Here is a 17639-nt window from a genome sequence, read left to right on the forward strand (position 1 = left end):
AGAGAGAGAGAGAGTAATAAAATAAAAAGGGAGAGATAATGAAGACAGGATATACATGTACACACAGCAACTATAAAACAAATTATCTTACAAGAGTACAACATAACTACATATACACGTACATAAACACATACATATATGTACACGTAGCATATGTTACTAGTAATACATGTATATATGTACATGTACGCTTACCTCGTATTGTACGAAATTATTAGAATCTTTTAAATTCATTTCTTCCTTAGGCCCGGGAGTGTCAACAGTGGCCATTGCAAGACACCTCAGTGTATCTTGACCTAAAAAATAATAAATAATAATAATTAGAAGAATAAAAATAAAATATTCTTTCAAGTATTTAATTAGGCAAACATGCAAATTATATAATAATCAAAGTCCTGCCTGTGAAGAAAAAACAAATCATATTTTCTCATGTATGAACTATTAATTTATTATAGCAGATGTACAGCACATTACTTCAAATCTTAGGCTGTTAATTTCAAGTTACCTGTTCCGTATTTGCTGACGAGAGAGAGTATCTCGGCTTTTATGTCACCAGTCAACTCCACACGATCTTTACCAGCAACACGGACAAACTTACAACGATCCAATATTCCTTCTGGGGCACCCTATCAATCATGTGACCATCAATGCAACGTGCATTAACAAAAAATGTGAATTTATGCATACACGCACAATGTGACATTTAAAAACTAAAAATTCTGTCTCCACTATTCTATTTACTCATCTCTTTTTTTCACATTATTCCCTCTCCTTCTCCCTCCCTCCCTCCCTCCCTCTCCCTCTCCCTCTCTCTCTCTCTCTCTCTTTCTTACTTTTACAAACATCTTTGGGTCGTCTTCCTCTCCTTGTTTCCGACAGTACACACTCATTGACTTTCTGTCACGAGAGAACTCGAGCGTAAATTCCTAAAACAACATAAAAAGGTAAGAGACAAAAAAGAGAGAGAGAGAGAGTATCAGGGATAATTTTTAATTCAACTAAGTAGACATTGCAATCACATCAAACATTATTCTACCTTTTTATATTCTTTATGAACATTATCAGCGCAGGCAGTGGCCAGTTCTTCCCGAGTGAGGCTTGACTTGTCGACATCCTCCACGTTTATCTTTTCGGCTAAAACCTTCAGAGCAACCTCAGTCGACTCACCGACCTTTTCATAAGTATTCCTGTCCTATAATAAAAATAAGTAAATAAACAATAAAAAATAAATTAATACATGCACATGTAGATCGATACATAAATGATTAATAATATTGTATATTCTATAGCTATTTATTATATTTTTGAAAATAATAATGATAATAGGAATAAATAATTAATGATAACAGTAGAAGCAGTGAATTGATCCATACATGTACATGTTGATGATACTAATACTGACTGAATTATAAGACAGACTTGAGTCGTTACACAGAACACAGATATCAGACAATTCCTTTAGGCAATAAGCATACTGACTGCCAGTAACCTTATCGCCATTAAGGGTACTGGAGAGAGAGGGGGGGGAGGGAGAGGGGGGAGGGAGGGAGGGAGGGAGAGAGAGAGAGAGAGGGAGGGAGGGAGGAAGAGAGATAACAGAATCATTCAAACGTTATATTCCTAACATGACTCCACTTGGCTCATAAGTCGATCCAGACGCCTCAAACTCATTGAATGCAACACTTCCATCATCTATAGCCTCGACAACAAAAAACTAAAAGAAAAACAAAATGATGAATTGTCACTCATAGACTGTACAGTACATCCAGGGTTTTGGCATAGCACTCAACCCTTCATGCAGCTTCTTGTCAGAAGATTATCAAGTTGCTAAAAAAAATTGGGCCAATAATATAGTGGCTAAATTTCCTCAATATAGACTAGGAGAGAATTCTCCACTTTTATAATTTTCTCTCTGATGCACATACATGTACACGTACATGCACTTATGTTGCGTAGAAAGTTTGAGCTGATTCCAATCAAATTTGAATTTGTCATGAATTATTAAAGTTGTGGGCCAAAGTCCTTGTACTACAGCACAGGAACTTTAGCCCAATTTTTGAGCAAATTTACAATCAACCAAAAAGAAACAGTGCAAGATGCCAAGCCACTGTGGGAAACCCTGCAAACGATGTACCATAATCTGTATAGTGGGAAATTATGGAGGGGCTACAATTTGGTGAATTGCTAAATTGTGGTGATTGGTGAATTTTAATTTGGCAAATTTGTGGCCATGTGCCATTGAGCATGTGTATAATGGCTCAAAATGGCAAATTTTATTTTGACGAATGGCTATCAAAACAACAAATTCGCCAAATTTAACTCCCTCAAAAATTTCCCGCTATACGGTAATATATACAATATTGTAAGTGCATAACTTACTCTACTAACAGACATCATGTTAGTAGTCAAAGTCCCAGTCTTATCTGAGCATATTATCGAAGTACACCCAAGAGTCTCCACAGAAAGAAGCTTACGGACTATGGCATTCTTTTTCGCCATTCGGCGGGTACCTGGTATACATGTGGTAGTCAGAGCTATAGTTATGATGACATAATAATTATAAAATACCTAGTGCCAGGCAGGTGGTGATGACAGCAGGAAGTCCCTCGGGGATGGCAGCCACAGCAAGAGCAACTGCTATCTTGAAATAATAAATAGCACCCTGTGAAGAGAGAGAGGAATAGGTCACACCAACACTTTTATTATCATTACAATTATACAGTGTACATGTACTTGTCTATTATAAATACAATTAATGACATTACATTAAGTACATTAGAGTACAGTATAACATGTACATACCTTAACCCATGAGCCACCGTGAGCAGGATCAGAGAAATGACCAATGTTAATGAGCCATACAGCAATACATATCAATGATATAACCTGATGAGAGGAGAAAGGATGACACAGTAACACAGAGAGGGAGAGAGAAATGAGAAGATTGAGAGAAATAAAGCAAGTTAAAAAGATAAAGGACAAGGGATAAAAATACATGTACTTTTTACATGTACATTTAAGTGAAATACATGTACATTACTAACCTTTGATAGTTGCTGTCCAAACTCATCGATCTTCTCTTGTAATGGAGTCCTAGAGTCCTCCTCTTCAGCAATGTCTCTCCTGATCTTACCAATCTCAGTCTTCATTCCAGTCCCTGTCACTATACCCCTTGCTTTGCCAGAGGCAACATTTGTCCCCTAGAGAAAAGACAACCATGATTGTAATGGATGTGTGCTAGCTAGTATGGGATTAGAGGAAGCGTTTAGAAGAAGCGTATGAGAGATGAGGAGATGGTCTTTTTAGCACATCAATAATTCGAATTACTATCATTGACAGTAATCCAGGGAATGTGAATCATAATTAAATGTAACAAGGAAAAACAAAAGTGCTTCTCTTTCTCCCTCTCTCTCCCTCCCTCCCTCTCCCCCTCCTCTCTCTCTCTCTCTCTCTCTCTAATTCAGTTGCTTTCAAACAGGAAACAGGCCATTATAATTATATCAATTAGAAAACCATTAAATACATGTACATGTACACACAAACGGTCGTACACAAAGGAGTAGATACACGTCAAGAAGAGCTCAAGATAAACAAGAGAAGAGGAAAAGGTAACCAGAAGAATGCTAACAAGATTACCCAATTACAACAAACAGAAGAGGACTACATACACAAACATGCACTTATACAACATGCAATTAAGATAAAAGAGATTCATAGATCAGTCAGTAATCAGTCAGTTTGTGCTCCTAAAGTATACTATAGAAATTAAACAATATCTATACAGTATGTTTGATAGTAGCAGCAAAGGCTATAGCAACAACAACAACAACAACAATACATGTACAAGTAAACATACATGTAATGTGCTTATAATGTACATGTACATGTAGAATACAAAATATAATGAGAAATACATGTACATGTATGCAAAGGGTAGCTAAGTGGTCAGCTTTTGCAAATGTAGATCTAATACAGATAGAGCCATTTTAGCATAGTAAGTATGACATTACAAATAACGATTCATACATGCAATAATTAATGGTAGCACATATGTACGTAATATCCTTTCTGCCATTTACATGTACATGTAGTACCGATTCACTCTTGAAAATAACAATAACAGCACGTACATGTACACTGCACTAGTAACAAGATGAAAGGGACCTGCATTCGCCTGTCCCTATTTATTTCATCTTGTGAAAAGGATACAGATATCAGACCAAAGCCTCCTTTCTGACATAACAGCCAGGACTGTTAGCAATACCATGGAAACATTAATAATAAAGAAATTAATAATAATGATCATCTTACCCTTTATAGAAATGTGAGAGGTACATGTACATGTACATGTAAATATATGCACATGTACATGTACAACTACAGTTGTACAACTGTGGTGTATGTATACACATAGTATTTGGTACAATATAATTTTTATTATATTTATAAAAACAGTAAAATTGATATCTGAATTATGGAATTATAAATATTAAAATTGTAATGTTAAAATCCAAATGTGCATATGTTTATTTGGCTTATTATCCATGTACATGTACATGTACATGGATACAATACATAAACAAATTTGGCATGGCCACAATCTTTCTTTTAAACCACTCCCTCTCCTCCCTTCCTCTCTCTCTCTCTCTGTTGTTATACATGTACATGTACTTACGGAGAATAGCATGTTAATTTTATCCTGGTTCACAGCTTGCTTGTCATGTACAGCATCAGTGATTTTCATTATAGATACATGTTCACCAGTCAGTATAGATTGATCAATCTTTAGGACAGTGGACATTATCTCTATCACTCTTATGTCAGCTGGAATCTTGTCACCAACTAGAGAGAGAGGGAGAGGGAGAGGGAGAGGGAGAGGGAGAGGGAGAGAGAGAGAGAGACAGAGAGAAAGAGGGAGAGGGAGACAGAGAGGGAAAGAGAGACAGAGAGTGAGAGAGAGAGAGGGAAAGAGAGAGAGAAAGAATTAATGTTTAAGATGATTCCATTACTCCTCTTACTTGACACTTCCACAATATCTCCGGGCACAAGCTCCCTTGCTTTTATCCTCATTGGGTTTGAGTTTCCTTTTCTTATCACTTTTGCCATCTCCGGCTCATACTCCTTGAGCGCCTCAATGGCTGACTCAGCATTTCTTTCCTTTAAAAAGAGAGAGAGAAAGAGAGAGAGAGAGGGGGAGAGAGAGAGGGAGAGAGAGAAAGGGAGAGAGAGAAAGGGAGAGAGAGAGAGAGGGAGAGAGAGAAAGGGAGAGAGAGAAAGGGAGAAAGAGAGAGAGGGAGAGAGAGAGGGAGAGAGAGGGGGAGAGAGAGGGGGTAGGGAGAGGGGGGAGAAAGGTGAATCAACATAAAGAAACAGAATAGGAAATGTTATCCAGAGATGCGCGAATTCAAAAATTTTTTAAATGTCTCTCTCTTACCTGCCAAACACCAACAATAGCATTGGCAATGAGAATAGTCAATATTACAAACGGTTCGACAAAAGCCGTTGTTTGATTATCCTCATCTTCAAACCAAGCAAGAATCTATCAGGAGAAAGAGAGAGGGAGGGAGAGAAACAAAGAGAGAGAAAAATGACATTATAAAAACAAATAATAGCACATACATGTACATATATAAATAATCATACAGATATACACGTATATATAATCTACAGTTATCATTATTTTGTAGTATAGTGAGCACAGGTACAGCATATGCAATGATAATTACACACTCAGATACAAGGGCATAACACACAAAGGAAGGATGTCCATTGGCTAATGATAGTAAGAATTTGGAGCCAAACTTACAAAGGAGATGGTAGCAGCTGCCAGAAGAATTTTAACCAAAAGATCATCAAACTGTTCTAGGAATAACTGCCAGAGGGACTTGCCTATAAAAAACAAAGAGAAAGAGAGAGAAAGAAAGAACAGAGTCCATGAATTACTATCCCCTTAAGTCACTCAAACATAGGATGAAGTGATATCACATTGATACATACATTGACAGACAGATCATTACAAGTATAGACTATAACAGAATTACAACTAGATGTACTGTAGGCTATTATCATCATCATCATCATCATCATCATCATCATCATCACCCATTCATGATCATTAAGCATCACTTTACTCTACAATGAAGTGACATACTCCATTAGTTGTAGACAGGATGTTCAGGCCTCTATATGAGACACACTTCAAACAGTGGACCATAATTCCTAATCAATAATACAACTATCAACATTCCTCATCTAACCACACTGAGAGGAATAACTCCTAGCTATTACATACATGTACATACACACCAACATTTGGAGCTTTAATATTTAGTACAATCATTACATTAGAAATGGAACCAATGAATGATAGATAGGACTACAAAATATCTTTACTTTTTTGTCATTTCAAAAATATATGCAAACTTGACTCAAAAACTTTACAGCTCAAAAGTCATTCCTACACATTTAGATGTACATGTATATCTTCTACATGGACATTGTGGAAATCATTTTTATCATTATTCATGACAACTGAATGGGTAAACTTGGGAAGTAATTATAATTATAATGCAAATGTTATTCAAGGAAAAGTAAACAAAAATAATAAATAATGAATTCCTTGAAAGCTGACGATAAACAAAGACTAGAATACTTCAAAGAGAGAGAGAGAGAGAGAGAGAGAGAGAGGGGAGAGGGAGGGAGATGAACACTTGTTCCAGAATATCTTAAAAGAACATGCAAATGAGTAAAATGATGACTATTCTTTCTTTTTGTTACCACAATATGCAGCCATTTTGCTTTGAAAGGTGATAAATACTACATATAGCAGGTATGTAGAAAGGAGGAAGAAGGTATTTAACAAGAGAATGCAGAGAGGCATTGATTCATGTGGTAATTACTAACGTCCTGTACAGTAATGAAAGAATGCAAGTGTATGTGTGTACATGCTAGTATGGAACTATGTATGAGAGTGGATTTAAAACAAAAGAATAAGAGATTTGAATGGTAGAGAGGGAGGGAGAGAGAATATAAATGATCTACTCACCATCTTCTGCTGGCAATTCTAAAAAAAAGAGAAAGAGAGAGGATGAGGTAGTTTTGACACATTTTTAATTACAGACCACAAAAGCAACAAACACTCATTATTGAATCGAGTCATTATTCATTTTAAAAGTCACTGGTCCTTTACCATTCCATCCAAAGCTAGCTCTCTGCTGTTTGACTCTCTCCTCGTCCAGTCCAACGTCTGGCTTAACGTCAAAATGCTCCAAAATGGCGTCAACCTCGTGATAGTAGCTATCATCCATATTGGTGACTTGCTGGCTGTTACAATTATGCTGCTTTCTTTTTTATATTTTGTTTCTGGCGTGCGAGACTGCCAGTGAGGGAGGACAGAAGGGGCTGGGAGCTGCTCCTAAAAGCGTGGCCTCTCTTGTGTAGTACAAATAAAAGGGAACTGGAAGTAAGTGGGTGAATGTCAGATCACTAATTATTATCATCATTACCGTCCAACGTCCGCCAATCAGATCCCTCGAGCCACGTGTATGTGGCGGGCGACACTTTAGCCAATGAAATTGCTACGCTCACGTGTAATATCAAAAGTTTTGTTTATTTTTTGGGTACAACACTAAACCATTTATAAAGTGTCACTTCTTGCTTGGTTGACTTTGGGACCCTCTTCTCTTTTCTCAGTTCCTTTTCAAGTTCAAGTGCTAGCTTTCTGTCTGCTTCTACTTGATCTGATATCTCAGTATTAAGAGCTTCTTGGTCTTTCTGCATGATTTCCCTTGCAAGGCTTTCGTCTTGTATGAGTTGACAGCTCATCTCAATCGCTAGCTCCTCCTCCTCCTCTTGTAGCCTAAGCGATGCTTCTCTATCCTCAGCTTCCAATTCGTCTCTCTCCAGCTGGTATTTCTCAACAGCTAGAGTATATTCAGAATTTATTTCACCTTCCTCGGAGCAACAGCGGCTGCTAGACCCTTCTTGTCTCTCCTCCTCGCCTTCTCTTAAGGTAGTGGCCAGTCTGAGGCTTTCTATTGGACCCAGACTCCTGTATGTGGACTCTAGCTCCTTCAGCCTTCTAGAGTTGACAGGATCTGACACATTTCTGGACCAAGAGGAAAACCTCTTCCGACACAGTGGACAGTAAAAGTTAGCGGAGTCCAGAGAGCTCTTGTAGCACTCCAGGCAAAGCTCGTGTGAGCAAGGAAGAGTCACTGGTACCTCCAAAAGAACTAAGCAAACTGGACACTCTGGAAGAGACATTGTTGCACGTGGGTAAGGGGCAGAGTTATTAATTTACATAGAAATTTTAACCCTCAACTAAAAATATTATAATTATTTTAGAACAACAGTATTACTACTATTTTTCATTACTATCATTGTTGTTATTATTTTAAAATTACTATAGCGAGGGGTACAACTGAACAAATACACAAAGAAAAGTTTGTAGTTCGTTAAATTATTACAAATCATCATCGTCATTGTCATCGGGCAATGCTACCTCTGCCGCACTCTTTAGCTCTTGCTCGTATTTGGCAGCTAAAGTTGGGTCCATCTGGACCTCGGGCGGCTCGAGGGCAGGCATTTCCACAAACTCCAAATTGGGATCACCGACGAGTTTTCTTGCCAACCAGAGAAAAGGTTTCTCAAAGTTGTAATTGCTCTTAGCGCTGATGTCGTAGTACTAGAGAAGAAGGAATGAGAGAAAGAAAGACAGTTGGTTTTTTACTATGAGTACTGTATATAAATGTTTCAAGCACATTAGTTATACACATAGCGCTCAAAAAATCTCTATTTTAAATATGAACACTCTTTAAATTCCACATCTCTCTCTTTACTTGAAGATTCTTCTTTCGATGAAAAGTGATAGCTTTGGCCTTGACTTTACGATCCTTGATGTCAACTTTATTCCCACAAAGGACTATGGGTATGCCCTCGCAGACTCTGACTAAATCCCGATGCCAATTCGGCACATTCTTGTATGTAACTCGAGACGTCACGTCAAACATGATGATGGCACATTGTCCCTGGATGTAGTAGCCATCTCTTAGACCACCAAATTTCTCTTGACCCGCCGTGTCCCAGACATTGAACCGGATTGGGCCTCTGTTTGTGTAAAAGACGAGTGGATGTACCTCAACACCAAGCGTGGCTACAAAAGATATACTAATTTAATTTCAATTTCATGTTAAATATACTAATTTAATTTCAATTTCATGTTAATTATGCTCAAGATATTTGATATTCCCCTACAATTTAATCTATCCATGTAATATCATGGACCTTAGTTTATACTGCAATGCTGCACACAATTGCAATGAATATTATTAATAAAACCACACCCATCTCTATTATCCATTATCCATAAATAAAATTAATAAAAGACCCACCTTTGAAATGGGACACAAACATGTGCAACATGTAAGGCAAAATAAATCAGTATTTAAATAATTGTAAAAAAGTAATTCAATAATTTCAATTTTATTTAAACTGACCAACATATTTCTTTTCGAATTCTCCCGTCAAGTGACGCTTGACAAAAGTCGTTTTTCCTGTACCTCCATCACCAACCAAAACAAGCTGAAAAAAAATTGAAAAGGGCATTAATTAGAAACATTAATACAAATAAAATCCACCAACTTTGAAAGTTGCTACTGGTTCTTGTTGTGCTGCCATTGTTAGATATCCTGTATTTAAAAAGTATTTGTAGTAAAAATACTTGATAGAAGGACTTTAAAATATGACACTCTCTCGCTGTGTCGCTTTTTGAAGGAATATGTAATGACAGATAAGGACGCGGATTTACCAGGATTTTTATACAGTGCAGAGTGCTGAGTAAAGAGAAGAGGCAGCGAGAAGCAGTCAAGAGATGCGGTTAGCACTCCTCCAATCCGGTTCAAACCAGTTTGCCTCTTTGCAGTGCAATTATTGAGCTTTGCGCATGCGTAGCCCCACCCCGGGAAACAGCATTCTGACATTCTGCGCATGCGTATACCAGACAAGTCATAAAACCACGTGGTTTCAGTGCACTTCCGGAACATTCAAGTATACAAACCTAACCACGTGGTTTTAGCGCACTCCCGGATATTTGAATATACAACAGTAAATGTTGTGGGAGGAGTTTGGTATTCGCTTGCCACGCCCATAGATAACCCAAGAACAACAAAGCAAGATGGATTCCTTTCAAGAAGTTACTCCTGAGCTGATACAGGAATTGCACAAAAGCTACAAAGAGGAACCCAAATATGAAGTGGCAAGGAACTCTGCCGTTAAACAAGGGCTACTGGACAGCATGATAGACCATGATAAGCTTAAGGGACGCGTTCATGTCTACAATTGTGGAGTAATGGAAGAAGGGAAGCCAGTTACGAACCAAAGGTCCTCCGGGAGGTGCTGGTTGTTTGCTTTCCTCAACGCTGTGAGGTTAGGACGTACTTTTTGTTTAGCATGTTAAAGTCTCGCCTGTAATCAGACCACACCCAACTTACTGGGAAATTTTGGAGGGAGTAAAATTTGGCAAATTGCTAAATTTTAGGTGATTGGCGGATTTTAATTTGGCGGATTTTAATTTGGCGAATTTGTGGTCACGTGCCATTGAGCATGCATATAATTGCTGAAAATGGCGGATTTTTATTTTAGTGAATTGCTATCAAAATGCCAATTCACCAAATTTGATTCCCACCAAAATTTCCTACTATACGGTACCATTGTATATGTTAAAGTACATGCGTACACATTCTCTCTCTCTCTCTCTTTTCCTCTCTCTCGTTAAGGATCCCTTTCATCAAGAAGTTTGATCTCTTTGATTTTGAGTTCAGTCAGGCTTACCTCTTCTTCTGGGACAAGATAGAGCGAACCAACTACCTCCTTGAGGTCTTCATACAAACCAGACGTGAGCCTCTAGAGGAGCGTCTCATGGGGTTTCTTCTCACTGAACCTTACAATGATGGTGGGCAGTGGGACATGATTGTCAACCTTGTCAAAAAGTACGGTTTGGTACCCAAAGTGTACTACCCCGAGACCCATAGCTCAGAGGCTAGTCGTAATTTGAACAAGATAATTTCTAACAAGGTAAAGAGGACAACCCCCCACACACACACTATGGAAATACCCCCTTCCTATTAAACTAATGTACTTTATCTTAAAAGTAAACTCTTGTAACGTTTGTTAATACTTGTGGAGGAAACTCCTTTTAATTTTTGTGTTTGTATTATTTAATACAAACACAAACTCCTTTTAATTGGAGTTCAAAATTTAAAAAAATTTAAATTTAGAAATTAAAAGATTAAATTTTATTGTTGTTTTTGTGTGTTATTTTTTTATTCTCTAGCTTCGCGAGTATTGTTGCAGATTGCGAGGTATGACTGAAGCTACTGATGAAGAGCTAAGGAAAGAGAAGCTGTCCATGTTGAAAGAGGTCAGAGAGAGCTAGTGTTTGCATTCTTTTATAAGTTTTGATGTTAAACAAAATAAACTTTAACTAATTACTATAAAAGGATTATTATAGTATTATTATCACAATGATGCCACTTTCATTTTAGCCTTCAATTACAAGTAAATATTAATGCCGACATTTAAAAGCATGGAACACTTAGTTTGTGATTGTACAGTAATTTTCTTAAGTAAAAGGACTTTTCCTTCAATGACGATGATAATAATAATAATAATCTATTATCTATTCCTAACTTAATTATATTTTATTTCTAACATATTTTCTCCAACTTACATATTTCATTGCATATTTCATTGCATATTTCAACTTTTTTTTCTAACCTACCTTAACAATAAAATAATCATTATATATAATAATGATAATAATAATGGGTCTATTTAACTTTTGTTTATTTTGTTTTCCTTTTGTCTTTCTCTCGGGTTCTCCCTCTCCTCCTTTCTATATATTTCCTCTCTTTTTGTTGCCCTTTTCTCTCATAATAATAATAATAATAATAATAATAATAAAATGATAGATATGATGACTTAATTTTATGATAGTGTCTTTTGTCATGTAGACCTATAGGATCTGTGTCATAGCTCTTGGTGTCCCGCCCACTACCTTTGATTGGGAATACAAGTCCAAGCAAGGACACTACTATAAGTACTATCCTAATCTAACTCCAAAATCCTTTTACGAAGATTACGTGAAGCAAGTTTTTGATGTTGAGTCTAAGGTAAGAAATTATTCATTATTTTTCATAAAAATGTTGCATACAAAATTTTTAGTTTTTAATACATTTACTGATCCATATATATATACCACTCCAATTATGTACACTTTATTTATTTTAAAAAAATTATTCTGTACTCTCTCTTACATTGTAGATTTGTCTTATCAATGATCCAAGACCAGCTCATGATTTCCATCGCCTCTACACTGTGCAGTATCTTGGTAACATGAAGGAAGGATACCCAGTGAGGTACGTTAATCTGAGCAGTGATGATCTCAAGAAGTACGCCATTGCTTCTCTTAGAGACAAAGAGGTATGGAGGCATTTTACTAGTACCTTATAGCCAGTTGCTTTTCAGGAAAAATTAATTTTGTTTCATTCTGTTCTATGAAATTTTTGTGTCCAAATTAAAAAGAAGATGTTTGTAAAAGTTATTAAGTCACTTGAAAGCTTCTGGCTATAATGTATCTTTTGGTGATATTTTATTGGTTAAACCATTTTAACTGATACTCTTTCTCTCCCTCTCCCTTTAGCCTGTATGGTTTGGTTGTGATGTTGGTGCCCATTTGCAAAGGAAGAGTGGTCTCAATGACCTTGAAGTGTAAGTGAAATACATGTACATGTAATAGTATTGTACAGTAGGTGTGAGCAAGGCACTACTCGTATTATAATTAATTCTAGGCAATAATTTTACTTTCAAGATGGTGGCCATTTTAATTATTTTTATACATGTTGATCAACTTTGCATTTATATATTATCATTATTATTATTATTAATTGTATCTTTTTAATTAGATATGATACCATGCTTCATTTGGGAGTCTCCATACTTGGAATGACTAAAGCACAGAGGCTCCAGTATGGAGAGTCACTCATGACTCATGCCATGCTCATCACTGCAGTACAACTGAAGGTTAGAGTTTTAGACTTGATCCTCATAGCTTGAAAAATATTTGTCAGAAACAGCTCAAACTTTTTACATAACATAAGTACATTAATATGCATCAGAAAATATAATAAAAATTGGGGATGATTTCGGAGCCATTTTTTGGAAAAAACCATGGGCTATAGTACAGGGTATTTTTCCGAAATTTGGAGTTTTTAAAAAATGGTCATAACTTGAAAAATTGAAGTCGGAATCTGCTCAAACTTTCTACGTAGCATAAGTACATCAATATGTATCAGAAAATGTAATAAAAATTAGGGGTGATTTTAGAGCCATTTTTTGGAAAAAAACCATGGGCTATAGTACAGGGTATTTTTCCAAAATTTGAAGTTTTTAAAAATTGTCATAATTCGAAAAATTAAAGTCGGAATTGACTCAAACTTTCTGCGTAGCATAAGTACATCAATATGTATTAGAAAATGTAATAAAAATTGGGTGTGATTTTGGAGCCATTTTTTGGAAAAAACCATGGGCTATAATAGTACAGGGTATTTTTCCTAAATTTTGAGTTTTTAAAAAATGGTCATAACTCGAAAAATTGAAGTTGGAATCGACTCAAACTTTCTACACAGCGTAAGTACGTCAATATGTATCAGAAAATGTAATTAAAATTGAGGGTGATTTTAGAGCCATTTTTTTGGAAAAAACCATGGGCTATAGTACAGGGTATTTGTCCTAAATTTTGAGTTTTTTTTTAAATGGCCATAACTTGAAAAATTGAAGTCGGAAGTGGCTCAAACTTTCTACATAGCATAAGTACATCAATATGTATCAGAAAATGTAATAAAAATTGGGGGTGATTTTGGAGCCATTTTCTGGAAAGAACCATGGGCTATAGTACAGGTTATTTTTCAGAAATTTGGAGTTTTTTAAAAATGGTCATATAGACTTGAAAAATTAAAGTTGGAATTGGCTTAAACTTTTTACAGAGCACAAGTACATCAATATGTACATCACAAAATGTAGATATCTAGCCTTTTTTGACAAATGTTTCAGTTTTAGGCATCCAAATATTGTGTGCATTATATTTAAATTCTCTTATTTGTAGGACCAGTCTGCCTCACAAGTAGGCACTGTTCCTGTACGCTGGAGAGTAGAGAACTCCTGGGGTACTGACTGTGGCCAGTATGGATACCTCATGGCAACCGATGATTGGTTCACTGAGTACGTCTATGAAATAGTCGTTGATAAGAAATATGTTCCCCAAGAGATTGTTGATGTATTGAAGCAAGAGGCAGTAGTCCTTCCTCCGTGGGATCCAATGGGGGCTCTCGCCTCCAACTAGACGTTTATAGTGCTACTAGTATTGTTTTTAGTAACTTATTTTATAGACTGGAATCTTTCTTTGTATTGTGTAGGTTGATTTTTATTTTCTTATCAAAGTTTACCTTAACCGTGTGCGTGTACTAGTACATTATGTTCATTCTGGCTGTCCTGTTTATTTCTCAATTTTGAGTTATATACTTTTTGGAATCTAAAAGTCTTTTATAGCCCAAAATTCATAGCTCAATTCCTCAACTCGTGTGTAGGAAAGCATGAACATGCATGTAGTTTGAACATGCATGTAGTTTGAACATGCATGTAGTTAACATATATGAGATTTTGTACAAAAAAATTAGTGCATATATTTTTAAACCATTTTTGACTTGCAGCATAAGGCATATGTCTATGTATTATATCTAAGCATAATAACACTAATCATACTAAATATTAATTTCATTACAATTTTTGGAGAGTGCGTTGGCAGCAAATGCTCCATGCTTTTAAAATTTGGCATTCACAACTATATAGTCATCCAAAGCTTGGCTCAAGCTTTCTACATGTACATCTGTAGTAACACATTACTAATGTGCAATAGAGTATGAATTTTTGAAACAAATAACACTTTACTTAAAAGAAATTTTAATTGCTGACATTTAAAAATATTTTTCTATAAAAGGAACACAGTTACTGACACAAGACAGTCTAGAGACTTAGAAATATAACTAAAGATGTTGAAAAGCTTATACATTTGTGTTAGCTTGCTTGTCTTCTATCTTTCCTCCATTAAGACTTTCTTTGTCATCCCTCTCCTCTAACTCATGCTCCTCATGCTTCTTTTTGATTTTTTTGCGAATAAATACACCGGAGCATTTAGTCTCATCAAAGCAGAGCAGAACCAACTCCATAAAAGAGATGACACTAGCTCCAACAAACAAAGCTAGCTGCCCCCCAATATCAGCCAACAGACCAGACCACAGATAAGTATAATAAGTGCTAGTGACAATGGTGTGCAAACTCCCAAAATAAATATTAAGAGCTAGTATGTTATCGTCAATAGACTCGGCCGATTGACTTTGAAAAGAAGTTAAAAGGGAGACGGTTACATCCGACGGATACTGAGAGTAGCTCACCGAGGAACTGAAGATCATATTATTGCAAGACGGAAGACAAGTGGAGTTTAGAGTATCAGTGGAAGTCCCTTCATCATAGAGACAGCATATATCCTCAACAGTGCAATCATTAGTAGCAGATTCAGCTACATCAACACAGCCACATTGGGCCTGGCTTCGCTCAAAATGCTCATTTGCTTGACATCCCGAGGTCGTGTAGGAAAGGCCGGGAAAATATGAGAGTTGAGTATCAGTCGGAGCGCAACGAGTGATTTCCGGTTTACTGATACTCCGTATTGGATAGAGGGCAATGGAGGCATGGGAACGAGGAGGAACTGATATTCCTTTTAAAAGAGGATCTGGTTTCTCATCACGGGTATGCACGGATACTCTAATGCCAGCGTCACCGTTGATAGAGTGAGTGTAGTCTGACTGACTTATGTTGAATATCATGCGTAGACCAAAACGCTCACCGACTGATCTTACAAGGAGTGGTGGGGAGGCGGGGTCCCCGTTAAAAGTGTAGCAAAGTCCGCGGGGCGTTAGGGTTGTCCGAAGCGTCATGTTTGCACAATCCATTTTATTCCGAGCACTTCCATAATGACAGGCGAGTATGAAGGAGCTGTTCCTCGCGCCATCTCTAAAAACGTCTTTAAGGGTAATCGTGGTATCAGTGATCTGCTCGAGATTCGCTTGACAGTTGGATGAGATGAATCCTTTTGAATGGGTATTAGAGTCCGTGAAAAGGATGTAGCTAAGGAGACTGGTGAGGTTGTGTTGGTCTGCATACTGACGACTGATGGGACTCAAGTTGCAAATCGTTACCGCAGGGAAGGGGATACCATCCTCATTGATGTCAGCAGTCACTGTTGTAGCCGTAGGCTTACTAGCGAAGTATATGGAGCGGTCTATGATCCCGTACAGACAGCCCCCGATGGCTAAGAGGAGGATGACTGCCCACACTACACGCCTCACTTTGGACTTCCCCAAAAAGATGTGGTCCACCCCGTGAATTGTAGAGCTCTCTGCCCATTTAGTGAATTGTGGGTTCTGACAGGACTTTTCCTTCCTATTTCTGACGCCAGTATTTTCCTGAGGATCATTCTCACCTTTGTCTTTCGATGGCATTGTTGTTTTGCTAATTTGCTCAAATGTAGGAGGGGCTTGTTAAGTTTTAATTAAGTGCTTCCTGTATGTAACACATCATTAGTGCATCAATCATTATAAACAAACATTATGAAAAGTAATAATATTGATCATAGTCACCAAGAGTGCATGATACCACTTTTATCATTAATGCACTCTTGCATGGAATTACAATGAATCATCTGATTCTGGTTCTTCTATTTCGACTTCGGGCAAATGTATTTTATTTTCCAGTTCAGCAACAACTTTATTTACACGTGGTGTTAAAAGCAGGCTCTTCAGAACATCAAATAACAGTATGCACACTTCCAGTAGAGAAATGACACTAGCTCCAGTAAACAAACCAAGCAGACCTCCCATATCTGCTAACAGATTAGCAAATGTATAAGAATAATCAGTGAATAGCTGAGTAACAAGCATAGTATCGAAGTAAACATAAAGTGAAATCAAATTTATTCTTCCTGATTCTCCATCAGTGTATAAATCTGAATAGCTTGGCTGGATGTCATAGGAAAGATATTCACAGGATGGAGGACAGTTGACTGATGGATCAAAGGTACGCCTTTCTTGAAAGAGACAGCAGATATCAGCTATTGTGCAATTACGAGTGTTAACATTTGATGAAGGGTTAACTTCAGGAGAGCAACCACATTTATTAACATCAGCGTAATTTCTATACTCAGCATCAATACGACAAGTAGAAACAGCATAAGAATATCCTGGGAAAAAATCAAGAGATCTGTCATGTCTAACACAGTTTGATTCTCTGGTCTTATCAATGTGCTTTACTGTTTCAATGGCCAGATAAGAATTTTTTCCAGGAGAGAGAGTTACTCCAACTTGATGAGGGACTGGTATAGAATTCCTATCATGAACTGATACTTTAACTCCCACATTAGAGCTGCTCAGCCTTGAATATTCTGATACACTGACATTGAGAACAAGATTCAATCCAAACTGAGGCCCAGCAAGAGTAACCTTACGATCAGGTTGACCATTATATGCACT

At 37.0% G+C, this 17639-nt stretch overlaps 6 protein-coding genes across 6 annotated transcripts in view; 1 reads left to right on the top strand and 5 right to left on the bottom strand.

Annotated features, from left to right (window-relative positions):
• LOC100634808 (calcium-transporting ATPase sarcoplasmic/endoplasmic reticulum type-like) overlaps positions 1-7448 on the bottom strand; it is a 12768-nt gene extending 5320 nt beyond the window's left edge. Inside the window, exons 1-16 of the mRNA XM_019995338.1 lie at positions 7190-7448; positions 7046-7063; positions 5807-5889; positions 5435-5539; positions 5019-5157; positions 4676-4842; positions 3045-3200; positions 2803-2886; positions 2569-2662; positions 2380-2510; positions 1626-1714; positions 1403-1508; positions 1037-1192; positions 834-926; positions 506-626; positions 196-296 (exon numbers count right to left, since the gene is read on the bottom strand). Coding sequence (XP_019850897.1) covers positions 196-296; positions 506-626; positions 834-926; positions 1037-1192; positions 1403-1508; positions 1626-1714; positions 2380-2510; positions 2569-2662; positions 2803-2886; positions 3045-3200; positions 4676-4842; positions 5019-5157; positions 5435-5539; positions 5807-5889; positions 7046-7063; positions 7190-7307 — 1761 coding nt within the window. The 5' untranslated portion in view covers positions 7308-7448. The remainder of the gene's footprint in view (positions 1-195; positions 297-505; positions 627-833; positions 927-1036; positions 1193-1402; positions 1509-1625; positions 1715-2379; positions 2511-2568; positions 2663-2802; positions 2887-3044; positions 3201-4675; positions 4843-5018; positions 5158-5434; positions 5540-5806; positions 5890-7045; positions 7064-7189) is intronic.
• On the bottom strand, positions 7353-8295 carry LOC105312425 (E3 ubiquitin-protein ligase RNF168-like; the record flags this gene model as incomplete). The annotated part of the gene is made up of 1 exon (XM_011405056.2): positions 7353-8295. A coding segment is annotated over one exon (687 nt), but the record flags the coding sequence as incomplete, so codon positions are not given.
• Positions 8296-8323: 28 nt separating this feature from the next.
• On the bottom strand, positions 8324-9995 carry LOC100635059 (GTP-binding nuclear protein Ran). The gene is made up of 5 exons (XM_003385808.3): positions 9809-9995; positions 9643-9689; positions 9498-9582; positions 8841-9154; positions 8324-8686 (listed from the first exon to the last, which is right to left on the bottom strand). The coding sequence occupies exons 1-5, from the start codon at positions 9987-9989 to the stop codon at positions 8465-8467; spliced, it is 849 nt and encodes a 282-aa protein (XP_003385856.2). The 5' UTR covers positions 9990-9995; the 3' UTR covers positions 8324-8464.
• Positions 9996-10131: 136 nt separating this feature from the next.
• LOC100637582 (bleomycin hydrolase-like) lies at positions 10132-14593 on the top strand. The gene is made up of 8 exons (XM_003385827.3): positions 10132-10425; positions 10776-11073; positions 11333-11419; positions 12012-12170; positions 12322-12480; positions 12701-12768; positions 12963-13080; positions 14162-14593. The coding sequence occupies exons 1-8, from the start codon at positions 10175-10177 to the stop codon at positions 14396-14398; spliced, it is 1377 nt and encodes a 458-aa protein (XP_003385875.1). The 5' UTR covers positions 10132-10174; the 3' UTR covers positions 14399-14593.
• A 386-nt stretch (positions 14594-14979) lies between these two features.
• Positions 14980-16637, bottom strand: LOC105312426 (acid-sensing ion channel 4-like). The gene has a single exon (XM_011405057.2). The coding sequence runs from the start codon at positions 16611-16613 to the stop codon at positions 15117-15119; it is 1497 nt and encodes a 498-aa protein (XP_011403359.1). The 5' UTR covers positions 16614-16637; the 3' UTR covers positions 14980-15116.
• Positions 16638-16671: 34 nt separating this feature from the next.
• LOC105312427 (degenerin del-1-like) overlaps positions 16672-17639 on the bottom strand; it is a 9632-nt gene continuing 8664 nt past the window's right edge. Inside the window, exon 2 of the mRNA XM_019995363.1 lies at positions 16672-17637. Coding sequence (XP_019850922.1) covers positions 16800-17637 — 838 coding nt within the window. The 3' untranslated portion in view covers positions 16672-16799. The remainder of the gene's footprint in view (positions 17638-17639) is intronic.

Source organism: Amphimedon queenslandica, unplaced genomic scaffold (genome assembly GCF_000090795.2).
Source record: "Amphimedon queenslandica unplaced genomic scaffold, v1.1 AMPQUscaffold_13447, whole genome shotgun sequence".
NCBI classification, from domain to species: domain Eukaryota; kingdom Metazoa; phylum Porifera; class Demospongiae; order Haplosclerida; family Niphatidae; genus Amphimedon; species Amphimedon queenslandica.

Excerpts from the sequence above, each read along its gene's own strand:
- LOC100637582 (XM_003385827.3), top strand. The coding sequence starts at position 10,175 with ATGGATTCCTTTCAAGAAGTTACTCCTGAGCTGATACAGGAATTGCAC. Across the intron at positions 10,426-10,775 it reads GCTTTCCTCAACGCTGTGAG|GATCCCTTTCATCAAGAAGT; the intron begins GTTAGGACGTAC and ends TCTCTCGTTAAG. Across the intron at positions 13,081-14,161 it reads TCACTGCAGTACAACTGAAG|GACCAGTCTGCCTCACAAGT; the intron begins GTTAGAGTTTTA and ends TCTTATTTGTAG.
- LOC100635059 (XM_003385808.3), bottom strand. The coding sequence starts at position 9,989 with ATGCGCAGAATGTCAGAATGCTGTTTCCCGGGGTGGGGCTACGCATGC. Across the intron at positions 9,690-9,808 it reads TGCACTGTATAAAAATCCTG|GATATCTAACAATGGCAGCA; the intron begins GTAAATCCGCGT and ends TTTTAAATACAG. Across the intron at positions 8,687-8,840 it reads ATCGAAAGAAGAATCTTCAA|TACTACGACATCAGCGCTAA; the intron begins GTAAAGAGAGAG and ends CTTCTTCTCTAG.
- LOC105312426 (XM_011405057.2), bottom strand. The coding sequence starts at position 16,613 with ATGCCATCGAAAGACAAAGGTGAGAATGATCCTCAGGAAAATACTGGC.